General features: G+C 47.1%; 1 protein-coding gene across 1 annotated transcript; it reads left to right on the top strand.

The window, feature by feature from the left end:
* Window positions 1-7,373: 7,373 nt before the first annotated feature.
* Window positions 7,374-9,827, top strand: LOC4814227 (keratin, type II cytoskeletal 1). The gene is made up of 6 exons (XM_033383744.1): window positions 7,374-8,127; window positions 8,185-8,373; window positions 8,499-8,750; window positions 8,826-8,894; window positions 8,960-9,103; window positions 9,377-9,827. Exons 1-6 carry the CDS (start codon window positions 7,399-7,401, stop codon window positions 9,785-9,787), a joined length of 1,794 nt encoding a protein of 597 aa, XP_033239635.1. The 5' UTR covers window positions 7,374-7,398; the 3' UTR covers window positions 9,788-9,827.
* Window positions 9,828-17,877: the final 8,050 nt, after the last annotated feature.

The following is a 17,877-nucleotide window of genomic DNA, read 5'->3' as shown; positions in this document are numbered from 1 at the left end:
CTGCTGTTTATCAGTCTTAAGTCAGTCACAATTCTTTTCAACGAATCCCCACTGTATTGGAGTTCTTGTAGCCGGAAGCCTCCATTGAACGTAATTCGATTCGATTCGATTTGATTGCTGTCGGGAGTACCAGTGTCTGTATCTGTTGCTCTCTTTTGTGGCTCAGTTCCGATTGGATCCCTTCCGAAACCAGACCAGTCTCTGTCTTACCTTCGGCAACAAGTTGTCTGAAGGATAACCAGTTGTGGGCTTTGCTCAAGATCTGCAATGGGTGAACGACACAGTACGAGTACTCGAACCAGCCAGCAGTCGCAGCCAGCAGCCAGTAGTCGCTCCATTTAGAAGTGCAAGTGTTCGCGCAGACATGCATGGTGAACTACAAATTACGCATACGCCGCGTGTACATTGTACGTTGTACATTGTAAAAGCCAGCGGCAACCAGCCAACAGCCAAGAGCCAAGAGATAAAGTATCTCTCTGCTCTGCTATCCGCTCGCTGGATTGCAAAAGCGAACGCAGGCGAGCACAAAAACTAAATCCAAAATCAGTCAGTCAGCCAGTCAGTCAGTCAGTTAGTCAGGCAGTCAGTCTATTCAGGGGCTGGCTATTCAGTTAGTCAGAGACTTGAGCGAGAGACTCACTAAAAGTTGCATGCGTTCGAAATCAGTTTAAGGTGAATTAGATTTTGACACACACACAGGCATGGCATTTTGCATATATGTATGTGTGTGCTACATACAATGTGTTTGCAAAAATACATAAGAGTACAAATTATGAAATTTGTTTCAGACGGGTCTTGGTCTGGCCGGTCGCTTTTTTTGCAAAAGCTGCCAAATCGAAAATGACAACGAAATTAGTTTTAATGGCCGGACCTCTGCCTCTGCTCTGGCGCCATGTCTTTGCCTCTGCCTCTGCATCCATTTGTTGTCTTGCCTTTGCCACGCCTACTTGTCATGTTGGCAACAGGGTGTCAAAGATTTGGCATATGTACGTAGTCCTCGAACTCGGAGAGCACGGAGCACGGAGCAAGGTGACCTTTAAATTTGGGACAGCCATCGAGGGAAGGAGGATCGATGGGAGGCATTCCTCGATATCGGGGTGTGCAAAAGGTGTTATAAGCCATCCCTAATGTAGACTGTAACCCATCATAAAATGTCAACCTTTTTAGCGCCTATTACTGTATCGTTTTCAGCTCAATCTTCATGAGGAGATCCATTTCTGGACTTGAAAGATCAAAACAATACAACTATTCACCAATAATGTCTCTACAAATATCCCACACACACACATCGTATCCGATTTGCTGCTCTGCAGTCTCTGTCTGGCATCCTATATGCATCTATAAATTGTATCTAAGTTTATGGCCTGGGACGACAATTAATGCTCATTCCGGTACATCCGATGGCTGCACTCAAATTGTACCTAATTGCTGGAGAGACACAGAGACACACGCGTCCGGCCCTGCCATTGAACGGCGTTTCATGGCGCATCAATTAATTCGGGCTCTTGTACCTTCGACGTTGACAACATTTTAAATTGTCCAAGTCTCGGTTCAGTTCGGCTCAGTTCGGTTTGGATGAGTCTGAAGCTGGAGCTGGAGCTGGAGCTGAGGCTGACAGTTCACTTTGCCATGTGCCCAATGGTGCAATTAAATGAAAAGACATTGCCGGTGTCGCTGGAGCTCGAGCTGGAGCCGGTGTTGGATTCGGTGTGGATGTCAGAGTTGATGTCGATGCCATTGTTGTCCCTGTTCAATGTTTGTTGCTGTTGTTGTTGCTGTTTCTGTTGCTGTTGTTCAAGTTTTAATGACAGGCCATAGACAATAACAAGGTTGTGCGGAGCCCAAGCAGATGTCGATCTCTGAGGCAGAGGCTGTTGTTTTTTTGTGCTTCTTGTGTGACTCCTCCGTTTTAATTGCCACCGTTTTTGGCCCATGGCACATGGCACATGGCTGCATGGCGGGTACTCGTAAGTAGCATCGCTCAGTGTCTGCTCTATATCGTTTTTCATTGTCGCTGGCTGAGACCCTGCCCCAGACTGGACGGGGTTTTCGGGGGCAATGAATGATCTTTTATGGGGCTATCATGGGGCGGACTTTTAACTGATTTTGAGTCATGCCCGTACCAATCGAATCATCGCGAAGCTGTGACTCCAGTCACGTCCCAGCACTAGCCATGGGAGGTGGTCTGTCCAAATAATACGGGGCTATGAATACGAATACGAGGGGCTATGGGTACTTGTCATTGCATAAATTAGCCCATAACCAATTCTCACAGTCTGTCTCCGGCTCAGCCTCCGTCGGTGACTAATTGCAAACAATTACCGATAACAAGTGTACAATATTTTGTACGTGCATAAGACCTGGGCCTACTACAGACAAATCACTTCTAATGCCAGCGGACAACTTGATTTGATCCCCTCCCCGCAGCCGCCGCAGCCCCCCTGCCTATCGCCTGCCCCTCTCTGTGAAAAGGAAGCTGTCTACCAAAAAAGACACAGACCCATTCCAGTGGTGGCCAAAGGTGAATACAGGATGCTCTAACCAATGATACAATCTTCAACTGAATTAGCCTCTAGAAGCACACCAATTGCTGCACAGGGATACACATATGTATGTACTCGTATATAACGCATGCTGTTCCATAAAATGTGCCCATCTGTAGGGTCATTCAATGCTTTAGCGCTCATCTGCTGATGGGGCCAGCCAATGAGCTCGTAAACTTTCGCATTATCCACTCGAAACACTTTGGAAATTGTGGCAGCCGCGACAGGCAACAACAAAATCATAATGCATTTAAGCCAGGCTAACATGTTAACAACTTTGCGGCTGCTGCTGCTGCGGCTGCTGCTGCGGCTTTTGGTTTGGCCGTCATTTTCAGTGGATTGGCAAACCGAACCTGGTGGGCCAGCAAGCGCCAAAAAAACCCCAGAAAAAAATATTAAAAAGTTCCATCGGGTTTTGGGTGTGAAATACTCGTAGCAGTATTGCCAAAGGAAAGGGCACAGACAGAGCCCCAGATAAAGTCCGTAGTCGGAGTCGGAGACGGGAATCATGATTTATCAGTTTTACCTTGGCGACGACTATTTCTTGGATGTTTTTCGCTCCATGTTTTTTTTTGCATTGTCCAACATTACGTGATATCGATCAGGTCGTTTGATGCCCCGGTACTTGGCTTTCGATACCCAAAAACAGTGTAGGGGTATATTCGACTTGTTATGTGTAGACGCCCAGTAGGTAGCATTTCCGACCAGAGAAGAATAAAGACGCAAAATCATAAAGAATGATAATATCTAGCAGATTGTCCAATCTGGATCCGTTCGGCAGAAGATTCGCTATGGCCAGAAGGAACAAATTAAATTACATTGGCTATGCTACCTCCAGCCACACGCATACTCGGGTAACGGATATAAATGTAGAGTCGCGGCCCTAGCTGCGACACTTAACGCTCGTTTTGAATGTTTATTTTAGAGGTAATGCTTCTTTTTTGCACATAACTTAAGTATTTTACATCTGATTGTAATGAACTTTGCAGTTCTGAAAGCTGTTAGATCCAGCTGTAAATTGGAACTGAATGTTTTCTAGCTTCAGCTCACAGTCCGGGAAATATTGAGCTTTAAAATACAAAATTGACAATTTATTGCTGCTCGTTTCTTTTTTGTCATTTTTGTATGCGTTTAATAACACTTTTATGGCACCATTAAAGCAGCAGAATACACGTACTATTACTTAGTGAGATTTTATCTGCTCTCGAGTGTAGTAACAGTGACTGGGTGAATTTCTGGAACTGGATTGGATTCGATTGGATTGGATATCAATCAGGCAGGCATCTGGCAGCCGTTGCCTTCTGTCCAAATTCGACTGTCTGGCTTTGATTGCAGTGATTGGCCGAAAACCGTAGCAAAATAACCAGGCAAAAATCAGCTCTGAATAATTAAATCCATGACTCGGCGCTAAAATAATGCGGGGAGTGGATAGAGACACGGGGTCAGGGATCAGGTTTCAGGTTTTAGTGGGGGAGAAGCTGCTGACTTTTATAGATACATTTTGTATGTACATATGTACATTGATAGCTGTTTAGTGGCTTATTTTGTTGTTGTTAATGCCACCTAAGAACTAAAGACCATGGCATATGTTTTTAGGTTAAGCCACGAAATTAACCATCCTCTGAAAGGATATACAATTCCCGTTGTATCTCATGCTATTCCCATTGTTATCTTATTCCCGATCAATGGATTCTTTCGCTGTTCTTCCTTCCTCCAGAGGTGTTTGGGCTCTTATCGATCGATAATGCCATGACACTATTCGTCTTGCATTGGCATTGGCCGGGCCAGCCACCAATTAGCAGAAATTAGCTCGGAGACGGTGACGGAGACTGGCTGCGAAGGACTTCTTGTGGCTTAGAGGCTAAACCAATTGTGAAATCATCATCTTTCTGCTGAATGCCTGCCGAAATGAAATCGAATTGAATCGAATCGAATCAACGCCTGTGGCCAAACAGAAAAAACAGAAAAGCACTCTGAAAGTGCCGACATAAAAGAGTAAAAATTGCAGCAACTACTAGTTTGCTTTTAATATTTATGGAGCTATTTATTATGTTAATTTTTTGTGTGTCGGCTCTGGCTCTAGCTCTGGCTCTGGCTCCGTTCGGCTCGGATGGAGGCTACAAGGCAGTCAGCAATTTCTAATAGATGAAAGATTGGTTTTGTTTTCAAAAACACATACCCTGGCAAAGGCATTATAGCTATTTGGATCACATATGTGTTATCTCTTCCTGAGTGAGCATTTGGACATATCCATTCTTGGTGTTTAGGAATATGGCAGCCCCTGATCTTCATGGCCTCCATGGCAGGCCTTCCCGGCCTTCATTTCTTCTTTTCCGTTGGGGTTTTTTCCACATACCTTCCATGTATTGGCCATGTAGCCATGCCATGCTTCAATTCCGTTCAAAGTTCACCTGCTGCTGGAGATAAAAACATAAGTGCAGCAGCAACAAATTGCACATAAAACATAAAAGTGCAAAGTTTATAGCTAATTCTCGCTTTCTGCAGCTCTCGATTTTCAGCAGCGATTAAAAAACAGCAGCAGCAGCAGCAGCGGAATTGGAATTGGAATCTGAATCCGAAATCAAAAAGTTGTTCGCTGCAGTGCAACTTTTGTCTCTCTCTCTGGATGGATGGAGGATGGAGGGACGGACGGATGGACGGATGGACGGACGGGTGCATGGATGGATGTGTGTGTGTGTTGCCAAGCAGCGAAACGGAGTCAAACGATTTGGCAAGGTTATTATTTATTGCACAAAGATATGTGTTAATAATATACATACACAATCGGGCATACATATATGTATTTTGTATACAAACTTTGATATCGATGGGGGCGATCGATCGGGGAGCTGTTGGCTCTTGGCTTTTGACAAATTGTCAATAAAATAAACCCTAATTGGCAGCGCAAACGCTTGCTTGGATCGTAATTCTCGCTTCGGCCATTCTCTACTTCCACAGCCACAATGTCAAGTGCGTCCGGTGGTGGTGCTGGTGCTGGTGGTGGTGGTGGTGGCTCGTTAGCGCTCGAATGGCACTGGCATTTCCGCTTCCGCCTGCGGTCCGGCAACAAAAGGGTTTTCCTTTTTCCCTGACGGGCGACACTACTATAAAAGTTGACAATTACAAAGACAAGTTCGGTAATCGGCTTGATAGGAAATATATGTACATAAGAATATCCAAACATTCAGATTGTAATCTTAAATATTTTCAACATATTTTCGGGCCTGAAGGTCTGAAGGCTGATGGCTGATGGCTGACCAACTTTTTGACTTAATTTGAACGGGTTTTTAGAGTGCTTTTAATGTTTTGAAAATATCAACGAAAATCTGCCCATGAAAGCCGACACGAAGATCATAAAAGTGCCATTAGACGAGCGAATTAAGAGACTCCGATCTAGAGGGCACAATCATAGCACTTGCCAGCGAAGTTCGAGTAATTATATAATTTTCCTGAGTTCGGGGGTTCATTCGGGGCCGCCTTTAATTGCAAGCTGACTGCTCTCTGGGGGCGCTGCTTTTGGGGAGTATATTTATATTTGATCAATATAAGACGGCTATATCATACAGCTGCTACCCCAAAGATCGGCACAGTCGTAGACTTTGGCCGCCCCTCCCCCCGCCCACTGCTTGATGGCTTTATGGAGTTGCGTTTAGTCGCTTATGTCATGTCAATCCGAGTTGAACCTCCCTCTCCACCCGACAACCTACCAACCATTGCCCTCTCCCCACTCCTCATCTGGGCGATCTTTGTCGCACTTGAAAGGTTAAACGAGCGTGACGCCTCCGGCTGCGGCTGCGGCTGCGTCTTGGACTTTGTCTTTGCCTCGCCTCGCCTCGCTCCGGCTGCTCCAACCACATGGTCTCTGGATGATCAACGACATCGAGATCGAGATGGAGATGCTTTTGCCTATACGAGTACCTGAAGGTACAGCTGATGATAATTAAGAGTCACGCATAGCTGCGACACCTGTACTGGTGCCTCGCCAAAATGGGGTTCCTTCTCTTCACTCTTTTTATATAAGACTTTAATTTCAATTCACCTTTGGGGCCCAAAGGGAAATGGCCCCATTAGGAAATTGGGCTGGCAAATGGGCTTGATCTGTGCCTATTATCCGGCTAATGGAGGGACTCCACTAATGGTTCCGTGTTCTGTGTTCTTGATTTTCTGTTTGTGCTCGAGGAGTTCGCATTGAAGTGCTCTCACTGCACGCCAAACTCCAATAGCCATCACCCAAAGACAATCATTGTCTACGACGCAATTAACATGTCCCTCTTCCTCCTTCTAGCCCACACACATTGCCCGCCCAACACGCGCTCTCTTTTCTTATCCCTTTTGATCCTCTCTGAGATCTCACCAACACCTACAGCTATGGGACAGGCGGTGGACAATAACAAACGGAAAGCCGTAAAGAAGGCAACGGAAGAAAGCGCTGCGAACTCTTTTACAGTAAACAGACCAAAATACATTGCGAATGATTTTGGGATCCGATATATATGTACATATATGTATGTAGGTAACATTGCCTAGAATTGTTACCCATCGATTGCAGTCGATCATTTTTGTTGCATCTGCAAAGCAGAACTGATTGGATGGAGCCGCCCACAACTTGGGATCGAAGCAAATTAGCATATGACAAAAAACAGACCCATGGACATGGACGGCTGATCAGCTCCACAAACGATTGCGCAACAATCCCAGGAGGCGGAGGAGGTGGAGGAGGAAGAGGTGCACCATCTGCCACGCCCACAGCTAACTGAGCGGAAACAATGGTATCGATCAGTGGTGGCCCATTCGATGTTATAATAAAAAGTGCGTTCGTCTCCTGGTCGCAGTTTTCGTTGAGCCGCCGCGACCTATGGACAACCTTCGAGTGCTGCTCCTGCTCTTCCTGATCGTCCCGGCCCCTTCCAGCAGCCGGCCGAGCCGAGGGATGCAACTGCAGTCCCACTACCTGCGCGCCGTGGCCGCCTACCGTCGCCTGGAGCGGACTCTGCCGCGGGAGGAGCTGAGGGCCCTCACAGGCATTGGCCTGCTGAACGGAGCTCGCCAGGCTGAGCAGCTAATGGAGGAGCAGCTGGTGGTGGCCATCAAGGAGCTGCTGCTGCAGACGGACATGCAGCAGAGCGACCGGGTGCTGCCCAAGATCGATGCCATCGAGCAGCAGCTGACGAGGGACCAGCGGGCCCTGGACATCCTGAGCAGCGCCCTGGATGTGCTCTCCAACACCAAGGACGATCACGAGTTCCGCCTGGAGCTGCGCGAGCTGGCCGCCCAGCAAATGGAGGATGAGCTGCTGCAGCAGGAGCTCTCGGCGGACATCACCCAGCAGCCGGAGCTGGGGGAGCGGCTGGGCCAGCTGCGCAGGCAGATCCTCAAGCAGGTGCCCCAAATGAAGGTCGAGCTGGATGCGAAGATCGAGAAGGCGCTGAGGCATCTTCTAGAGCAGGCCTCCGATGACGGGGTGCTGGCCAAGGCCATCCACAAGCAGAAGGTCGTCCACAAGCGAGCTGCTGTCCACGATGACGATGAGGAGGAGCGACAATATCCCAGGGAAATGCGCATCATCAAGTCCATTCTGACAGAGGTAGGTCCACCCTCCCCCAAATTGCGGCTGGGGATTGTAGTCTACTTTCAACCCAAGGCCAATCATTTGCGCTTCCAGGATGACTTCCGGGAGAATCTGGTGGAACAGCAGCCAGAGAGACGCATCAGGCAGCAGGAAAAGGAACTGGGGGAGCAGGACCAGGACCAAGATCAGGACCAGGATCAGGAGACCACCGACTCGGAGCTGGACGATCTGCAAGACGACGCGGAGGAGCTTGATTTGAAAGTAAGTAGAGAGCCAGACGATCCGTGTGACTAACCCAGTGGCCCACAAGAACCTCACCTTCCCCCCACCCACTTAACCCATTGCCGACATGGTCTAGTCTTAACACAACTAACGGGCTCTTGAAGTCCCGAAATGTTACAGCCAAGGGGAGAACCAGGCCAAAAGCAAAATCCAAACCCAAACCCAAACCAAAACCAAAGCCCAATCCGAAGGCCAAACAGGAGGTGGACCCTGGCTCCACCGAGCTGATGAAAGAGGGAGGAGATGGTGATGGCGATGATGATGATGACCTTGGAGACATTGGAGAAGGTGGAGCAGGTGGTGGCGGCGCCGGCGGCGGCGGAGGTCTGGTCGGAATTATTGGGAGTCTAAGCGGCGTGAGTAGCAGTCAGCCTCCATCCTCCATCCTCCATTCTACATCAAGAGACTCACATCTAAATCGATTTCTCTAGGGAGAAGGCGGCTCGGACGTGGGCGCCTTGATTGGAGCTCTCACTGGCGTCGTTTCCACTTTATTTGGGGTGAGTCCACATCCTTGTTAGATGGCCCCTGCTGAATGCCTCTAAATTCTTACTGTTGTCTCCAGCCTGGTGGCCTGGACATTGAGACTCTGATCAGCACCTCCACCTCGCTGCTGTCGGGTCTGCTGTCCGGCAACAAGAATTTCGGCACTGTCCTGGGACAATATGTGGGCACCGCCTTCGACGGTCTCTCTGGCGGAGGTGGAGCGGTAAGATCAACAGGGCTCTACTTCAAGTTTATTCCATCTCATCATCGTTTCTCGCAACATAATTTGCAGGTCAACAATGGACAATTTCTGGGCAACTTCCTGGGCACTGTGGTGGCCTCACTAAGCGCAGTATTTATCTCACTCCTACACCCAGACCCACACCCACACCCACACCCACACCCATAACTGTTCTACTAACTGCCAAACTGTCGCATTGAATGGTTGAATGGTTGAATCGTTTCTGATACCCTTTGTCTTTGTCTTTCCACATAGGACCCAGAGGAAGAAGGACCACCGCAGCCTCTGACCTTCGCCAAGAGCCTGCTCTCCAGCTTCCTGGAGGCAAAGTTTCGTCCCGCCGAGGCTTCTGAAGAACGCCACGACAGCGCGGAGCTGCCAAGGCCCCGGAAAAAGAAGGAGGGTGCCGCGGGAGGCTTCGATTCAGGGGGCTTTGTCAAGCAGGTGGCCTCCCACCTGGTCAGCAGTGCCCTGGGCCTGCTGCTTAACGCCGCCCTGGGTGCCTCGGGTGGGGCCTCGACGGCTTCCAAGGGCATCTTCTCGAGCAGCAGCAGCAGCAGCCACAGCAGCAGCAGCGGTGGTGGAGCTGGCGGAGGAGGGGGCCACCACTGGAAGCCGTCGGCCAGCGAACGATCCTGGGCCTACGCCTACGACGAGCCATTCTAGCTAGGTTTTTGTAACCGTATTGTATACGTATTTTACCGAGTAATTGTTATAACCGTAATTTTTTTTTCTTAGTTTTAAAATAAAGAGATTTCGTTGGCCGAAAAAAGAAAGAAGCAGAAACAGTTGTGTTGGGACAGACCGTACGACTTGTCGGTCACTTGGGCAGCTAAGAAAGCGTAAAACAGGCATTAAATCAAATGCCGTAACCGCCTGCTGGCCCGCTGGCTTGCTGGGCAGCGTGTGATGCAACAGACTCACTCCAGTCCAGGCCAGTCCAATGGAAACCACCGCAAAGACCGCCCCCACCCCGTTTCATCTTCGGGGAAGGACCCTCGGAACGCACTCAGTGGAAAGCGATAGACAAAAGGCACTCGAAAAACCGGCGGAAGTACATGATCAGACAGTTGGGGAGATGGGCTTGGCACAGAGCACAGGGTTAACGTTTGCCATTTGCCATTTGCCTTGTCTCTGAACTTTGTACGCACTTGCCAAAGTTCATTTGGCAGCGTCAAAGTTCAGGGCAGGGCAGACCAACCCAAAAGCTGGCCATAGATCCAAGTAGACTGTCCGTATGATACGGTATAGATGGTTGGGAGTGTGATTGTAATCGAACGAATCAATGGAATGGGGATTACTCTTTATCTTTGTGGTATAGTTAGCACCTATATTTTATGATTTGTCAAAGAATAATGGTATCGCCAACACAGAGCTGTTTGTTGTCAGATTTCCGTTTTCCAATTGTGCTGCCTTCTTGGATTTAATTCCACTCGTATTTTTCTCTTTCTCTGGCTCTCTTCACTTCCTCTCTTTCGCTCTTATTGCTCAATGAAGCAACAACTACTTGGGGCGGAGAAGCGGCGGGCCTTGTGTCACTTTCTACTGATTGCACGTTTTATTAAATCGCTTTTTACTTGTCGTTTGCTTTCCTTTTCCTCTTTCTTCTGCTCGGGCTCTCTCCCAGTCTCTCTATCTCTCTCTCTCTTGGTCAGTGTCTGCCTGCCTACTTTGTTGGCCTGGCCAAGTGGTCTCCCAGTACTCGACTCCGAGGCGGCTTTCAGTTATGCGTGAATCTTTCACAAGACCAAGTGACATTTTGCGGGCCGTTTAGTTGTCGCGTTTTTTAATTTGAAAACATTTTTAAGTATTTGTTTATTGTTTTTTGGTCGGTTGTGTGCTGTGTTTTGAAATTGTTAATGAACTCAATTATATATATGTTTTTTGGGTGCCCAAATTGCAATTAAGTCTTCTGCCTGCCCACCAGCCATCCAGCCCACCAGCCAGTGCTTCTTCTTCTATTTTGTCTCTCTCTGGTAAGTGGTACATACGATTATATGTGGTATATATTTACTCTTGTGTGATGTGTGTATATGCCTGCTGGGCAGGAGTGCAGGCAGAGAGGAAAATCCCGGCTCGTAATGTGTGCCAAACAAAAGACTTAGGCAACGAACTTGCTAACTGAGCTAAGCCTCAGCCATCTCCATATCGTTGGCCATAGGTCAGGCCCGGGCCTGAAAGCGCTGTGCCAAGCCACAGCCAGAGGGGCAGAGGTGGGCGGGGGAGCCCCACTGATTAGCGGTCTCCTATTAATCGCTTTGGCTACTGAAATTTGGCAACCCCCCACCGTCCGAACCGCCAAACCTATTCGTACCGTGAATTTCCACATAAATCAAGGAAATATTTTATTTGGTTTTATGTGGCTCATGAATTTTATTTATAGCCATGATTGATGGGCTACAGGAGAGAACATCTTAAACAATATTTGTAGGTACTGCTCTATAAAACGTTGAAGAATTAATACATTTCGAGTTAAGTCACTTCGAATACTCGAAAGGAGTGTAAAGTTCGTTGAATCGGTAGCTTTTTGTGCTTAATTTATTCAAAGAATTTGTTGGGGGGGAACATGATTGAAGATGGCTAAAAGTTAGAGCTGATCGAGCAATATCCAAAACCAGAGACACACGGACGGACAGCGTCATGCAAGAGTGGAATCCACGCATTCAGCTATGGGCTGTATTGGCCTGGCCCAAAGAAACCGGTAACGGTCTCAAGGTCGTTGATAGACAGAGTCGATGGCGATGGCGATGGCGTTGTCGATGGCTGGGGCGAGATAAGCCCTGACTTAGCCCAACGGCAGTCGCAGTCGCAGCCGCAGCCGTCAACGCGCTTTGGGCCACAACAAAGCCGGGCTTTGTGCCCATCGATGGCGATGAGTGTTCGCTGGGGCCAAGAGCCGAAAGAGCCGAACGAGCAGCAGAAAACAGAGAAACGGAAAAAAAAAAGCGAAAGTAAATGCCATGAAAGTGGAGCACAGACACTGGCTGGACGCTTCGAAGGCAAACCAGCGAGGGGGCGTCTCTATATGAAACCATTTACCACATCATACACACACACACACACAGACACAGATACATATACATATACAGATACAGATACATATATCGCGAGTTATGTACAGGTGTCATATCTAAGTCGGTCAATAAGTTTATTGACCAGACACCAGAGCATTTCGTGCATCCATTTTCGAAACGAATGCTCTTATTTCTCGCGGGAGGGGAGAGGATTGTGCAAGAGGATTGCCCCCACAACAACAAAAACTTATCAAATTGGCAATAAACCAATGCCCATCACTGGGTCTCTCTCCATACTCCCATAAATGAAATATTTATCGCCCTGTTTATTATGTAAATTTTCGAAATCTCTGTACGATTCCGAACGCGCTTTTCTGTGCCTACATTTTGAATGGCCCGGTATCGTATCCGTATTGAACATCTTGTATTAGGAGCATTTTCACACATCATTTTTTTTATGGTGGACCATATGATGCGGTGGGGTGGGGGCTGTGTAGAGAGCTTCTTGGATCATGGATCAAAGGGCGCTTTGCACGGTTTGCTGCCCTTTTCATTCAATGGAAATCATTCGGATCGTGTTCCTTTAAGAACCCAAAAGACTGAAGACTGAATCTGTTTACCAAAGGGTAGCCGCTCAAATGCACAAATGCCTAAGTGATTTCCAACTTTGTGGCTCATTAAACAGCGCCGCGCCACACGGCAACGGCCATTAGCCATTGGCCATAAGCCATAAGCTATGAGCCATTGGCCATTGGCCAAGTTCTCTCTGCACGGACTTCGAATGGCCAATTAAACAAAATGATCAAATTTGTAATGCCTTTCAAAAAGCTGCCGAGTATTTAAGCATTTTAAGAAAAATGATATTATTACAGAGGCTGCTCTCCAGCTTCGACCTTCGACGGCTTATCGAGGAGTCCAAGATGGGGTGTCCAGCAGCAAGACTTACAAGTACGAGTATTAATGCCAACGAGCGTCTATAATTATTGTGATCACTGAGCAAACAAAACGCCACATGCTGCATGACTACATGACTACTAAACATGGCTAATAAACAGCACGACGAATTCCCCGCCAGAATCGACTCCACCTCGAGCCAGCATTAACCTTTGCGAACCGACTTTTGGCCGACTCTCGACTCGAGAGTCGATCCAAGAACAAAGATCGGTCTGGCGGTGTACCGCGTGCCGCGTGTTGCCTGCTGCCTGCTGCCTGTCTGGCGGTGAATGGTCAACGCCTTTTCCAATTAAATTCGCCTCAGAGATTGGGAGCAAAACATTGATCCACTTGATCTGAAGGATTTGCCAGAAAGGAAATTATTTTTTGCCATTCCATTTTGGTCGTTCAATATTAACGGCAATGGAATTATTATTCTTTTTTAATCAATGAGCCCTTCATTTCTAAAGCTATTCTTTGGATCTATCTATTCTCAGATATCTTGAGGTTTTCCACCCAAAATGGAATGCCAAAGAACTAGTTCCACCGCCACTACAAACGTTGATGGTAAATGGCTTGCGCAAAGCCGCCATCAACAGTTCATTAGAGACCCGCTTAAAAGCCAGCCCAGCGGCAATACGAGTAGTGGTTTATGTGGGACTCAAATCGAACATCTTCCTCATACTCGTCTTCCTTCTCCTCCGTTAACGAGCCTCGTTCGGGGGCTTCAAAAAAGTCCGTGCCTCAGCATGCTAATAGCCCCCCCCCATTGGATGGATGTGGCTATGGATATGGTTATGGATATGGTTATGGTTATGGATATATGGATGGTAGCTTGTAACTATTAAGTGACAGAGAGTTACGTTGGGCTTGGGCTTGGGCTTGGGCTGGACCTGTTTTTTCTGCGTGCACTTCGTACGGGTCGGGGGCTCAGTCATCGAGGCAAGAACCATGGAACATGTGACATTAATGCCTCAGCCCAGGCCAGGCCACACTCAGACAAAAAAAGGCATGCATAATGACAACAATTGTTGCACAATGTCACCAGGCAGCAGGCAGGCAGCAGGCAGGCAGGCACATTGGGCATTGGGCAATCACACCACATTATGCCAGCCAGCCCCGAACCAGTGCCAGCATTCAGCACTCAGCACTCAACATCTAAAATTCAGCTGGAGAACAAGTTAGTACATGTGCCACTGGTTAGTACAAATTTAATGCGTCTGCCCCACAACTTGTTTGCAACAGCAACAGCAACAGCAACAGCTCCCTTGCCCCTTCCTTAGCAAAATGTTGGCCATTTGGCATTTTACACCGAAACTGAAACTGAAACTCGAACCGAAAAATGCGATGAAGATCTGGGCTACAAAGCAAGTCGGTTCAACTGGGGTCGGCTCTGGGGGTCGCCGCTGGGGTCGGCGCCGGCGCCAGGTGGGCAAGGACGACTCCATCTACATCTACGAGTGGGGTACCTTATCGGCCAGTGCAATAATGTCAGCTTTATGAGCCACCAGTCCACCAGTCCACCAGTCCAGCAGTATGTAACGCTTTGCGTTTGGGGTCTTGGCCAAGTCAAAATGGTTTCACATAGCATAGCATGTACCACTCGTGCTTGCGGCTAGAGATTGGTTCGTATAAAACAACAACAGCAACAACAACAACAACAACAGTCTGTCATAAATTTTATGAGCCACGCTCTTTGGGTGACAGCAGACAGGAGACTGTCGGACTGACTGACTGACAGACAGATTGGCCAGCAATTATGGCGTTCTAATTGAGGCGCCACAGTGCCAGCATCAGCCACACAGAAATAACACAATATCCAAAGACAACAACAAGCTATAATTCAATTTCCATGGATAATTCGTTAATTGTACGGACAAATTAGGAAAAAAACAACAGCAACGGACGGCCACCGACTAATTGAATGGAACTAGTCCACGAGTCCCCACGAGTACACGGCCTGCAGCGGGGATTCTCTATAGAGGCCATGGTTCAGACATTGAATGGGGTTGCTAAATGATGCTAAATGGAGATAAGACTTCCCTTTGATATGCCATAGCCATAGGTTAGTTTTCTCTGAACTTAGTCGAGAGGTGGAAAAACATTGATCTCATTGATACCTCTCACGAATACCTAAGGGTTTGGGATCGGTATAGAGCCAAGTACAATTTATTTGGTCAGAAGAATCCTAACTACAGGTCCATTGTGGGACTTTAGGTATGGTGTTATCTTCAATGTGTTTGTTTGTTCATTTATTGAAGGCCATCCGTTGCAGAATGCCTTTAAAGGGATACCCGCAAATAGCTGAAGGCTATCCTGCAGAGATTCCCCCTCGGGTCTCGTATATGTATGTAGATGCATCTCATTTGTACTCTGTACCGATGAAACGAGATCGCCATCAGCAGCCACAAGATTGAAAGTTAAAGGTTTGCCAAAGGTTGAAGCAGGGCAAAAGTAAGAGGCACTTGGGCATGGGCATAGGGGGAGCCCGCAGCGCACTGGTTCTGCAAGATCTCCTCTCGGAAATACACATACACCTGCACCTGCCAGAGCACGGAGATGGAGATGGAGCGAAGACCTCCGAAAGTCCAGATCAGACCAGAAAGATCTTCTTCTGCCACTCGGTGGCCACTCGCTCTGTCAACTGGTTCGACCTTGTGACCTACAAAAAACGATGACAGTTGTGCGTGCTGCCTGCACTTTGCATTTTGGGTTTTGGTATTGGGTTTTGGGTCTTGGGTTTTGCTTTTTCGCTTTTTATTATTATTTTTTTTAGTTTTTTGCGGTTTTGTGGTGATTGTTTTTTTGTGAGCTTGCTGAAATTTGTACATTTTTTATTTTTGTCATTTTGAACGGATGCGCGCATTAATTTTGCTTTATCTTGTCTTCACTTTTGTTGTCATCGTCTGGGCATAAAATGTTGCATAAAACAGCAACAGCAACGGCAACCAGTCCCCGTGCCTCGACTGGGCCGGGCTGCGAGGGGGGGCAAGGTGCGGCAGCACCTCTTAATGTCAATTAAGGATTATGTTTCGCTCCCAGACCCAGACCCAGACCCGACCCGACCTTGAGCCCAGGCGTTGATTGAGCTCGCTGCTCGCACATTGATAAGCAAATTGTTGCCTCCACTCCATAAAGCTGTTCACCTGATTTCTGCAGACCCCAAGACCCATACCCATACCAATACCCATACCCATACCCATACCCATATGTATATTCATTCAGTGGGTATTCAGGGTAAAACGGGTTAAGTGCCGGCTGTCCCCGGGCTAATTAGAAAGGTTTTCGCCCTAGTGTCAGGGTGCGATGCGATCTGTGAGCGGGAACAGATCGTGACAGCTACATACATATGTATATGATATGATATCATACTAGTAATTAAGTGAGTGACTGATCCTCTCACAATCGCAAACAGCATATCCTTCTTGGCATTTATAGGGGATTGATTCTAAATCAAGGATTTCCATCGATTCTGCTGGCAGACATCAATAAGTAACATTCCAATTTTGTTGCATGAATACCTTCTCAGAATCACTTGAGATGATCTCATTTAATCCAATTTAAGTCTCAAAATTGACTTGATCAACAACAGATTGGATCGGAATTGGAATTGGAATTGGCTGCGATTTATTTAGTTAATTGTTCAGAATTGAGCTGGCGGCAGCATGCAGCATGCAGCATACAGCATACAGCATACGGGGGACCCACAATCGAATTGACTAATTATATGTACATGCATGCATAAGCGGGCCACATCGAAACGGATTGGATCGGATCGTATCAGATTGTATCGTATCGGATTGGACTCTATGCAATTCCAGTTATTAAGTTTCGAGTTTCGAGTCTGAATTCAATACGCGCGCACTTTGACTCCAATTTATCGGTCGGTCCTGGCGTCTCTGGCGGGGCTCTGGCGGGGCTCTGGCGGGGCTCTGGCGGGGCTCTGGCGTCTGAAGGCGAACGACTTGATTAACTTTTCTCTACTTTGTATTCGTATTATCTTTTTCGATCTTGGCTTAGTTTTTTGTTCTGTTTTTTACGAGAATTTCTAGCCTCCAGTTGGTCCATAAATATGTATTATTTATAATAAATCGTTAAAAAAAAGCCCATTAAAATGCCATTTTACATAGTTAGCACGTTGTCGAGGCTGTGCTTAGAGGTTGGATGCGCATAAATTTCGCTAATTTAGTCAATTCTACGGTCAAGGATCTTCAGTGGGGACCTCAACATCTACATTGAGCAATAAATTGGAGAAGTTGCAAGATTGTAAACAATACTTTTTTCGCTCATAAGAGTAGAACTACATATATGCACTATACCATTGAAAATGTACCTCGAAATGGGAACAGCACCTCAAATTTGCTATTCTTTTTTGTATTTGAGTGGAAAGAACTGAAAGACTCATACCATCTTATGCAGATTTTCTGTAAGCCTGATAACCCGACGTCATTTCTTTATAATGAACCGCACAGTGTGTGCTAGAAATGGGATATTTCTTGTTTTTAAGCGCCCTAAAGTATGGTAGAATTATTACCAACACAGCCCACTCATCAAATGGCTTATAGAAGATGATCATGGGATATATACTTTCCATTTAAATTTCCATTTAATTATCCAAAACCTGTCCAAATGGAAAAATACCAACACCCTTATGTAAGCGCCTTTGGCCATTCGGTGATGGTGATGACAATCCAATCCGGAGGTGCTTGAGAATGCATTAAACACAATTCCATTGCGCATACGCACCGTATAACAGCGAATAACCGTATAACCTGAGTGCCCCTCAGTGGCTGTTTGTGTGTGTCGCTG

Source organism: Drosophila pseudoobscura, chromosome X (assembly GCF_009870125.1).
Source record: "Drosophila pseudoobscura strain MV-25-SWS-2005 chromosome X, UCI_Dpse_MV25, whole genome shotgun sequence".
NCBI lineage: Eukaryota > Metazoa > Arthropoda > Insecta > Diptera > Drosophilidae > Drosophila > Drosophila pseudoobscura.
Note: the sequence above shows the minus strand (reverse complement) of the source record. Positions and strands in the feature narration are given on the sequence as shown.

Bases quoted from the DNA above. Each gene is read 5' to 3' on its own strand.
- LOC4814227 (XM_033383744.1), top strand. From the start codon at position 7,399: ATGGACAACCTTCGAGTGCTGCTCCTGCTCTTCCTGATCGTCCCGGCC. The intron at 8,128-8,184 runs GTAGGTCCACCC...TTTCAACCCAAG, and splicing joins TCAAGTCCATTCTGACAGAG to GCCAATCATTTGCGCTTCCA. The intron at 8,751-8,825 runs GTGAGTAGCAGT...CGATTTCTCTAG, and splicing joins TTATTGGGAGTCTAAGCGGC to GGAGAAGGCGGCTCGGACGT.